General features: G+C 35.6%; 1 protein-coding gene across 2 annotated transcripts; it reads right to left on the bottom strand.

Moving 5' to 3' along the window:
- Positions 1–290: 290 nt before the first annotated feature.
- cep78 (centrosomal protein 78) lies at positions 291–9,157 on the bottom strand. 2 transcript variants are annotated; one of them, XM_052564085.1, is made up of 16 exons: positions 9,089–9,157; positions 7,655–7,915; positions 5,694–5,863; positions 5,168–5,240; positions 4,896–4,999; positions 4,571–4,745; positions 4,366–4,479; positions 3,992–4,056; positions 3,815–3,908; positions 3,639–3,741; positions 3,467–3,509; positions 3,135–3,272; positions 2,326–2,403; positions 2,095–2,249; positions 1,836–1,965; positions 291–956 (listed from the first exon to the last, which is right to left on the bottom strand). In XM_052564085.1, exons 2-16 carry the CDS (start codon positions 7,908–7,910, stop codon positions 615–617), a joined length of 2,040 nt encoding a protein of 679 aa, XP_052420045.1. In that variant the 5' UTR covers positions 7,911–7,915; positions 9,089–9,157; the 3' UTR covers positions 291–614. The 2 variants fall into 2 exon arrangements, with proteins under 2 accessions (XP_052420045.1, XP_052420046.1); XM_052564086.1 differs by lacking the exon at positions 4,366–4,479.
- Positions 9,158–10,201: the final 1,044 nt, after the last annotated feature.

The following is a 10,201-nucleotide window of genomic DNA, read 5'->3' as shown; positions in this document are numbered from 1 at the left end:
AGTGTTTTGATTGTGCGCCGGTTCGCCACCTCCTTCTTCCCGATGATTACAAAGGTCGTATCGTTACACAATGATTTGTATCGCAAAAAGCACTATACAAATAAACTTGAATTGAATTATTATAAAGTGTGACTAGTACCTTTGAATAAATAGCACCCTGCCTAATGCAAAGACTCCATTTAACAAATTTCATTCTGCAAAAATTTAAGTATTGCACTAGACAAGACACGCAAAACAGATTTATATTCACATGAGAAATGATTTCTAGAAAAAAAAATCATCGCAAGATGGCGAATTTGATGTCACTGCTTTTAATCAATCACAAATATCAATCAATTTAGCAAATCACAAAAAAATAAAAAAAAATAAAAAAACTCTTAAATAATAACTTTAGTGTCACTAGACTAAAAACATACCATAAATAAAACTTCTTAGTCTATACAACTAAACAGCATTAACATCTTGTACATAAAATGTAATGCAGAACATCAACTTCTCAAACAAACAACTAATAATAGTATTCTCTCAGTCTGGTAAAGATAAAGATGACAGCAGCCGAGACAGTTCCAGAGAAGATCTTCACGATAACCAAGATCTCTCCAGCTGTTTTAGCTCTAAAGCCCAACCGATCCAGCAGCGTTTCTCTGTCTGCCTGAACCCAGCGGAGACAGACGGGACGCTCTGGAGTTCAGAGCCGAGCACTCGGAGCCATTGGCTCTGGAGGACTCTGAGGCTGTGGACTGAGGACTGACTGAGAGAGCGCCTCCGTCGGCCCGCTGCTTCCTCGAAGAGTACGAGGACTCTGGGCTCCTCCCAGGGGCCTCAAACTCAAGCGGCTCCTGTAAAGATGGGGAGGCACGACACAAGCCGACTGGACTCAAAGGCCGGGGAACGTCTTCAGTGTGAGCAGGAGGTTCTGAATGAGTCCGGGATTCAGCTTGAGCGATGTCTGCCATCTGTGTGGTGATTAGAGAAATGAGCATAATATAATAAAAATCAATCAAGAAATACACTACTATTTAAAGGTTTGGGGTTGAAAGCTTTATTATTGTTTTCCAAAAATGTCTCCTCTGCTCACTAAGGCTGCAGTTCTTTGATGAAAAAAAAAAAGAATTAAAACAATTATAAATAACTCTTTTCTATTTTAATATATTGTAAAATATAATTTATTCCTGTAATCAAAGTGTCACATGATCCTTCAAAAGTCATTCTAATATGCTGATTTGCTGTGCAAAAAAACATTACTTATTTGAAATAGAAACATTTTGTAATAAATGTTTTTCCAGCTGTTTTTCCATCAATGTAATACATCCTCGCTGAATATAATATAATTATATATATTAGTGTTTTAAAACTATGAATCGCATCCAAGTTAAAAGTTTTTGTTCATATAACATATGCATATATACTATGTATATTAATGTATAGATAAATTCAAACACATGCATGTATACATTTGAGAAAAATATATTATGTTTATATATTAATATATAAGAATATAAACATATAAATGTGTACACATGTAAATACTTTCAAAATATATACTGCATGTTTGTGTATTTATATACACATTATATATATACTCCGTATACATATATATTACGTAAACAAAAACGTTTATTTTGTATGCGATAAAATATATATATATATATATATATATATACATACACACACTCAATATATTGCATTTAGTAATTTATAATTAATTTACATAAACATAAGAAATATATATTTGTATTTTAAAAATCTAACTGAACCCAAACTTTTAAATAGTAGTTAATAAATCATAAAACAAATCAACAAACAAACAAATAAAATATTTTATTTCTACTCACTGCTAAACTCTTCCTCCTCTCCTCATTTTCTTGGCTGACGTGTGTCCTCTCTGTTGAGGAGAGCTGAGGATGCCCCAGAAGCCCAAAGTCTGACTGGTCTATTCCAGCCATAGATGCAAACTGGCCAAGCCTAACAAACAGCCAAGTATCAAATTGCCAATGAAAGTTTTGAAGTTTCACAGTATAGCATCAAGACCTGATGAAACAGTAATGCATAAATCATTCAGCAGATATTAGTCAGATGTGAGATCAGACAGACCCAGCGTCTTTCAGCAGATCTAGGAACGCGTGGAATTTTTGGAAGGAGGATTCGATGCTTTCTAGCACATGTTCATCCTCCAGAACAGAGGTGCTGAGATGGGCTTCAGACAGCGATTGATTCAGACGCCGCAAACGCTCATTCTCCAGCTCCAGCTGCAGGAAGAGACATGTTAATACACAGCCACGTAACTTTTCATTTCACAAGCAGAAGAACTGGGGAGACTTGCACCTCCACCAGACGAGAGCTGGTTTTGAGTCTGTTGTTCCTCTCCTCTGCCAGCCTCAGACGACACTCTTCCAGCGCCACCTGTGTGTGAAGAGAGGAACTGCATACACAGTGGCACCAAACCATTTAACATCTCATACATTTAAGCCATGCTAATATATATATATATATATATATATATATATATATATGTATAAATAACAATTATTCTGATTGTCATTACATTAGATTACAAAATATCAAAATCTTATGTCACTGTAAACTACTTCTTTAACTTTGAGCTTGTTTTTTTTTGTTATAATCACAATAAAACTGCAACTTTTTGTCATAATATAGTTTAGTTCATTAAATTACATTAGTCATTTTCCAGCTGTCCTAGTTTTCAAACTATGGAAAGAAATCATAAAAATGAGAATGACATGATTATTATACTATTAACAGAAGCCATTACAATATTTCTTGAATGAACATTATTTATATATTTTACCCCCAATCCAAATAATTTAGTTTAGTTTAGTTTTTTTTAGGTTGGTGTGCTTGTTTACAGCAGTGTGACTGAAGAGCTTCAGATTCATGCTGCATTAAGAAAACAATAAAAAGGTGTGCATTTCCAATCAACTGGGGATTTTGTCAAATTATGCAACGTGTTTTTTATTATTCAGGTGCATTTAAAATACATGCAATGCTAACCGTAAAATTAGCTTTACTAAATAGTTTTAAACTTTACAAAAAAAACATAAAAAAAAAACTCAAGCTTCCTCATTCAGTAAACACATGAGAGAGAACAACTGGACAAACGGTTACTGCGGCACCTGTAATCGATTATTCTCTCGCTCTAGTCGTCTGAACTGGCAGCTTGTGATTTTCTCCCGAGGACCCGGTTCTTCTGCACCATCCACCTCCTCGGACTCTGACTCCGACTCAACGGTTACCCGCACAGAGGTGGCGTTCTGATGAAGAAACACATCATGACATCCTCAACACAGGATGATGAATACGGAAAAAGAATTCATACGAACATTTCAGACTCCGTGTGCAAGGTCCGTAACACTACAACTAAAGAGTTTTTAAAAATGTGACTTAACTTTCAAGTCGGTGTACTAAGTATATAATAGTCAAAACTGAGCAAAAACACAGTCCTTACTTGAAAACCCTGGTCTGTCAGCCCATCAGCCTGTGATGCACCTCTTTATGGACACAGAGAGACACATTCACGCATCTTATTGACTTGAATGGAAAAGCAGAAGGATTGAATTGCTTCTAAAACTGTCTGAAATCTATCCTATAATTGATATCACAAACATCTTAGTGCTTACCTTTGTAAGCCAGCCCGTGCAGCGGTGCGCCACGGGACGTACCCCACTGAACCCGGCCGAGGAGGCCTCCACACAGAGTTCACAGACGACGACCGGCGAGATCCTGCAGAGAACGGCCTTTAAATGGTCTAAAAGAACCTACAGAACAATACAAATAGCCAAAATACTGCACATACCAATTCGATATGTAGCTTTTCCTGCATTCTTCCTCCTCGACTGCCGTGATTGATCAAGAGTGCTTTTGGGAGAAGGAGGTTTAAGCCACAGATACTGAAACACAACACAGCGACGATGAGTTGATGAAGCCAGAATCCAACCAACTAGGACACATAAACATGCAAAAGTTGTCTGACCTGCGAGTCATGGCTTTTAGTGTTCATGAGGACCTTTTTCAGCACAGCCTTCACCACATTATTATCTAAGAGACAAATGACAAAACAATGTGATATAGAGGTCCACCTTGCTGTCTCACAGAGCAACTGCTGATCAGGTGCCTTTAGCATTTCGTTCATTAAGAATATTACAGTAACATAAAACCGCATTCAAAAAAAAAAAAAAGTATAATACCATTCAAAAGTTTGTAAGAAATCAGTAAAAAAAAACTATTACTAGTACTATTCTTCTTGTTCTTCTAATAAAAAATCTTTCTGACCACAGACATTGAATTTTGAATGGTAGTGTAGTGCTGATCTGGAGTAGTCATGTATCAATGCTTTGGATCGATTACCGACAAGCGGGTTTCTCCTGATATCAAGAACACACAGAGTGGAATTGGACTGAAGCATCTGCTCTAGAACTCGAGCTCCTTCGTTGGAGATCCCACAGCGCTGCAGGTCCACCGCTAGGGGAATATAACACGGGAATGTGGGTGTCTGCGAGCTCCTGCTATACAGTATATGTACGTGTATGTGTGGAAGAGTGACTTGTCAAACCTTTGACCCACAGGTCCTCTGCAAGCTCGCGGGAGAGTGCCGTCACTCCTCGGTCTCCGATCAGGATGTTGTCGTTGAGAGTGATTCTGCGCAGTCCGCTCATTGCTTCAAACTCTGCTTTCCTGTAGCGCAAAGTCTCCACCCACGCCGTGCTATGCCGTCTCATTGCCTGGTGCTAAACCACAGATGAGCCTCATCAGTCTGAGGGGGTTCTTACTTTTTATCATGACATTTAAAGCAGATCTCTTTTTTTTTTTCACAGGTAATTCTTTTGGAGGATATGAACTTCCAGGAATGAATAATGTTAACAAATGTTCACTTGTACCTTTATGATGTTCGCCATATGCTCCGCTCCCTGCCAGGTGATATTACAGGAAGTGAAATCCACTGTCTTAATCACTGAGGAATATTTGACACTCTGACAGATGACTGAATGACAGAATCATATATCAGAAAGAAACGTTTCTGCATTAATAACTCAAACATACAATATTCAGCACATTCAAAAATATATGCATACAACATTTGCACGTGCTTTTCACAGATAATCAATGACATGAATGAAATGTCATAATCTGTGTGATGATTTTAACTCACCTTCCAAACCTTGATCAGCGATTGGACAGTGTGCTAAAGACAGATACTCCAATGACACACTCTTGGCTAAACCCTAAGAGAATTTACAATGTTCATTAAACAATACATAATAGGATTTAAATAAAAACACAATAAAAAGCAAAAAAAAATGTCACTGAAATAAAAATGAAACAAGTGAAAAATAAAACAAATTAATAGAAAAATAAATACAACACATAAAAGATTAAAACAAAAATGAATGAGGCTTTAATATAAAATAAAATATATAATAAAAGAAAACATAAAATAAATAATAAAATACATAAAAACCTCAGAAATAAAACAACCAAAATAAACAAATAATTTAAACAAAACACTTAAATAAAGCAAATTAAAAAGTAGAAAAAAGAATAATAGATTAATTTAAAAAAAGAACTCCATCCATCCAAACATTCACACATTATAATCATTATACATTATATAACCATTCACACATTATAAACAATATAATCATTATCAAAGAGAGAGGCTTTATGTTTCACTCCACCTTTGTGAGAGCCGTGAGGTCCCTCTCTCTCAGTGGCAAACCGTGCAGCTGAAGGGTCTTTAGGCTGCTTGACTCACACAGGCACTTTTGCACAGCCTTGCACAACTGCAAAGTCATATTCTTGGAATGAATCACAGGGGTCTTCTTCTTACTATGAGACCTGGAAGAACCTGAGAAGATAAAGACACTCCATCATCATAAGACTTACTACACTGACGAGTTTTGCTGAACCAGCTCAGACAGCTTTCTGAGCTAAACCACAGCCACACAATATGTTTCTTTGCAATTTAATTTCAATTACTTTGCAATGTAATTAAATTAGAACAACAGCTCAGCTGTACAAATGTTCTAGATGGCATGCTGTACATTACATAACATGAATTTCCAACATATTTTGTGCACTATAACATATAAAACAGATACTGTGTATGGAAAGCCGTTTTAACATTGATTCTATAAGCCATACTAGTATCTATATTCATGGTACTAGTACTTATTATTTAAATACTAGTATCTTTTACATTAACTACTAGCACTTATTCATTAGGTACTAGTGCTTATTCTTTAGGTACTAGTGCATTTGTAAAGTTAGTAGTACTCATTCATTAGATACTAGTTCTTGTTTATTAGATACTGGTACTTATTCCAATAGGAACTAGTATTTAAAGGCAGGGTAGGTAAAAAATGTATAAACAACTTTCTTCCAAATTCGTTTAAAATTTCTATATATATCAATGCATAATTAAAATGTAAGTACTCTGATAAAAAGAGTATAAAAATCGAGTGACTCTAGACCGTTTAATCTGTATTAAACACAGCTCATTATTTCCATTCGGGACGAAACATAGGATTGGCTTAGGCGACTGTCACTCTCTCGCAACCATGGCAACCACACTTTTGCCACACATGACCTGCCCACTTGCGCGCGTAAGTTTGATTTGAGGAATTCAAGAGGCACGGATCCTAGGAATACCAAAACAATTGTAGAGAAACAGCAAGCAAAATTCACAGTACCGGCCTATGCAGTTAGTGAAGGCAAACCAGGCAAAAAAAGGAAGACAGTGACAGTACAAGAAAAGGCAATGAACAAAAAGTCTTTGGATAAACAAAGAAATAAAACGTGAGTTAATATCGGCGTGGCTTTTCAGCGATGCGAGAACTGAGGGAACTCAAGGGGCTGAAAAGTGACTCCTTGATGGCTTTATTTCTGCTGGACAGGTAAATCTTTATTTTTGTATTTTGATCATACATATTTTTTTGTTTATTTTTTCATGAAGCATGTGTCATTAGCACACATAGCTGCATAATATAGCTAACATAACATTACTTAGCGAGCCGTAGTAGAGACGATAAATAATCTATAGGCCTAGCTCAAGATGATAGCTATAGCGTGGCTTTGGAAGGAGCCCAGAAGGGAGGGGGTGGAGTGAATGGAAATAATGAGCTGTCTTTGTCTGTCGTGAGAGGTCTACAGACACTCGATTTTTATACTTTCTTTTTCAGAGTACTTACATTTTAATTATGTATTGATATATAAATAAAGTTTAAACAAATTTGGAAAAAAAGTTTTTTTATATGTTTTTTACCTACCCTGCCTTTAATTATACTTCATAAGAAAAAAATGTACTTTTACTTATTGTTTTAGTTACTAGTGACGTTTTAGACCATAGATATTCTGAACTTAATAGATACTAGTACTTTTTAAATTAGCACTTCTGTCCAGTAATGTAATCGTATGTTGATTATTAATTAGCCAGCTATTAACAAATAAATAAGTACCTAATAAATAAATAAGCACTAGCATCACTAGTAGTTAATGAATAGGTACTAATACTTAATGGAAAATATAATAGTATCTAAAAAAAAAGTATTATTAAATGTTAAATTAGATACTAGTGAAGTTTAGAGATTAAATGTTAAATGGCTTGCCATATACTACTGTCACTTGTCTGTTAACTAACTTTGAGCTCCAGTGCTGGTGAGGTGGCAGCTCTTCAAAGCAACATGCTGGAGGTGTTTGTTGATGGCCAAGGCTGACAGGATGGGCGTCCAGTCCGTCAGACTGATGTGATCAGGGTTAAACTCTAACATCCCCCGACTCAGGCTGGCTTTCACTGCACGGACAGGAGCTGATCCCTGAGCCGCACACACGTGATCATAGTAACCTTCAAAATCCTGAGCGCCTCTCCGACGGATCTGTGCTGGTTCTAGCATCATGCAACCTAAGACAAATAATGGAAAAATGTAAGATCTGCTGTCGCATCTAAAAGATGTAGGTTCCCACAAGTGACAAACCATGAACTATGACTATTGTGTACTAGATAAAGGCTAGAAATACAAAGTGTGCTTTGTAATAATGTCCAATTAAACTTTTTATCTTTAACTTGTTTTTATAATATGTTTTAATGATCTTTTGTCATGCTTTTTTTATATATATATATATATATAGGCTATACTAATGCACATGTAATGTACTTGATCATAATTTTTACTCTTGTGCGTTATTCAAGTTAATACATTTCATTGTAATTAATGGCAAATTCAAACATATTACAAATGTGTAATTACACATATTTAAATAAATGAAACAAATTTCAACTGAAATTAGTAATTATTAAATTGCATATAATGACGTACTTAAGTGGTTCAAAAAGCACTCAAGTAAACTACCTGTATTTAATATAAATGTAAAGTATAATACAATTCTTTTAATTTTAAATAACATGCATTTAAGAGCCCAAAAACATTAATTCAGTTTGCACAAAAGTATTATTTGCATAATAAATGCTCTTTTTAAAGGTATAGTGATGTGTATTTATTTTGCCAACCACAGAAGAGATTATTAACGCTCAAATGTTTCACAGGTAACAGTTACATTAGCACAAACAGAGAGACAATGATCCATTATCATGTGGAATTAAAATATAACGTTAATTAAATGAAATGAGTGCCGAAAGCGTCCACTTTAACCTCTGGTGGTCACACCAGGGAGTATTGTATTGTAATAAATCTACTGTAAATCACTTCAAGAATGAAACCACCAGCTAAACGAAACATTATAATACATAAGGCCTGTCTCTGCTGACAAGAAAACAATTCTCACTTACTTTAGATCCGGATCGCTGAAGGCTTAACTCACATCGAAATGCAAATACACTCCAAAATAAAATGTATATAGCTAATCTGACCAGGATATTCGTCACATTTCCACCTTTGATAGTTTTTTTGTATTATGTGCACGCGCACATGCAATAACAATAATGAATCTGGTGTTGTCTAAGCTACAGCAAGCGGTTTAAAGCTGATTAAGGCTTTTCCTTTAAAAGGGTTAAACGCTTGGTAGCTGTTTGTTAGTGCTGTTGTCGTGGTTTCTACTCTAGAGACTGAAAACACACCCAGCGTGTCAAAACAAACCGCGGCGGTTTGAAAGAGAAGCAGCGTCTCGTTCTGCGCGTCAAACTCCATCTGCGCTTCTGCGCTCAGCGCCACCTGCTGGCGGGAGTCAGCACAGCGTCTCTTAAAGGGCCAGCTTATGAAGAAATACAAAACAACAACTCGCTTTTCTGTTGTTTGAATGTTGTTTGGAGTATGGTATGCTGTATCCGTCCAATTTGATCAATTATAGATAGCAAACTGCTAGTTATTCAGAAATCAGTATGGTTGCATCAGAACAACAGTGCTATTGTAGAAAGGAAAGTGGAAAGTCTTTTTTACGAGAGCAGCAACTTAAAATGTTTGATTTCTTTTGAGTTCTTCGCAGTTTTGGTTCTTGGTGTTGGTTTAAAAGCATGGAAATAAGAAGATGCTGTATTCCTGACTCTATATGTATTCTGAGTCCCTTCATTTTTACTTGGAAAGTAGTTGCAAATGTTTTCCTTGCTTGCTTTGACTACAGCAAGCAAAAAGGACAGAGTTTTGCCTAAATCCAGACCTTTCTACGCAGAAAGCTCTCTTTAATTGTGTACAGCATGGTTTGACCTTTTAGTCTTTCCAAGCAAATATTAATTAATTTATTTATTTTTATTATTTTTTCATTTTAAATATCAGAATCAGAAACAACTCTTCCGTCTCTGCTCTTAGAAAAGCCTTGTCTTGTACCCTCATATCACAATATGCTGTGATGTGTGTGGGGTCAGTTTACATTTAAACATAATCTATGCTAGAAGACAAATCAGGTTCCATCATAAAATCTCTAAATGGATTATGTCTCTCAGTAATGCAAACTGAACTGATCTTACCGCCATAAATCAATGAAAAAATCTATAAAATAATAAGGAAAAATATATATTAGACACCATTCTAGAAACAAAGCAAATAAATTCAGCACTGACACAGCATTCAGCACCTGTCTGAAATGAATGATTATGATTATGAATGATTATGACCAGATCAGCTTGTCCAAAATCGTTCTCAGACATTAGAAAAATTATACTATAAAATTATTCATTTTACATGCAACCAATAATGACCAGCTTAATTTCTTCATCCAAGATAGTTTTTTCTGTCTT

This window comes from Carassius gibelio, chromosome B8, assembly GCF_023724105.1.
Source record: "Carassius gibelio isolate Cgi1373 ecotype wild population from Czech Republic chromosome B8, carGib1.2-hapl.c, whole genome shotgun sequence".
Lineage (NCBI taxonomy): Eukaryota > Metazoa > Chordata > Actinopteri > Cypriniformes > Cyprinidae > Carassius > Carassius gibelio.
This window is presented reverse-complemented; position numbering and strand designations above follow the sequence as displayed.

What these genes read in the sequence shown, in the direction of transcription:
- cep78 (XM_052564085.1), bottom strand. Translation starts at nt 7,910, where the DNA reads ATGATGCTAGAACCAGCACAGATCCGTCGGAGAGGCGCTCAGGATTTT. An exon ending in TGACAGACCAGGGTTTTCAA is followed by an intron (nt 3,273 to 3,466) that starts GTAAGGACTGTG and finishes TTTCTTCATCAG; the next exon opens with AACGCCACCTCTGTGCGGGT. An exon ending in AGAGGAGGAAGAGTTTAGCA is followed by an intron (nt 957 to 1,835) that starts GTGAGTAGAAAT and finishes ATCACCACACAG; the next exon opens with ATGGCAGACATCGCTCAAGC.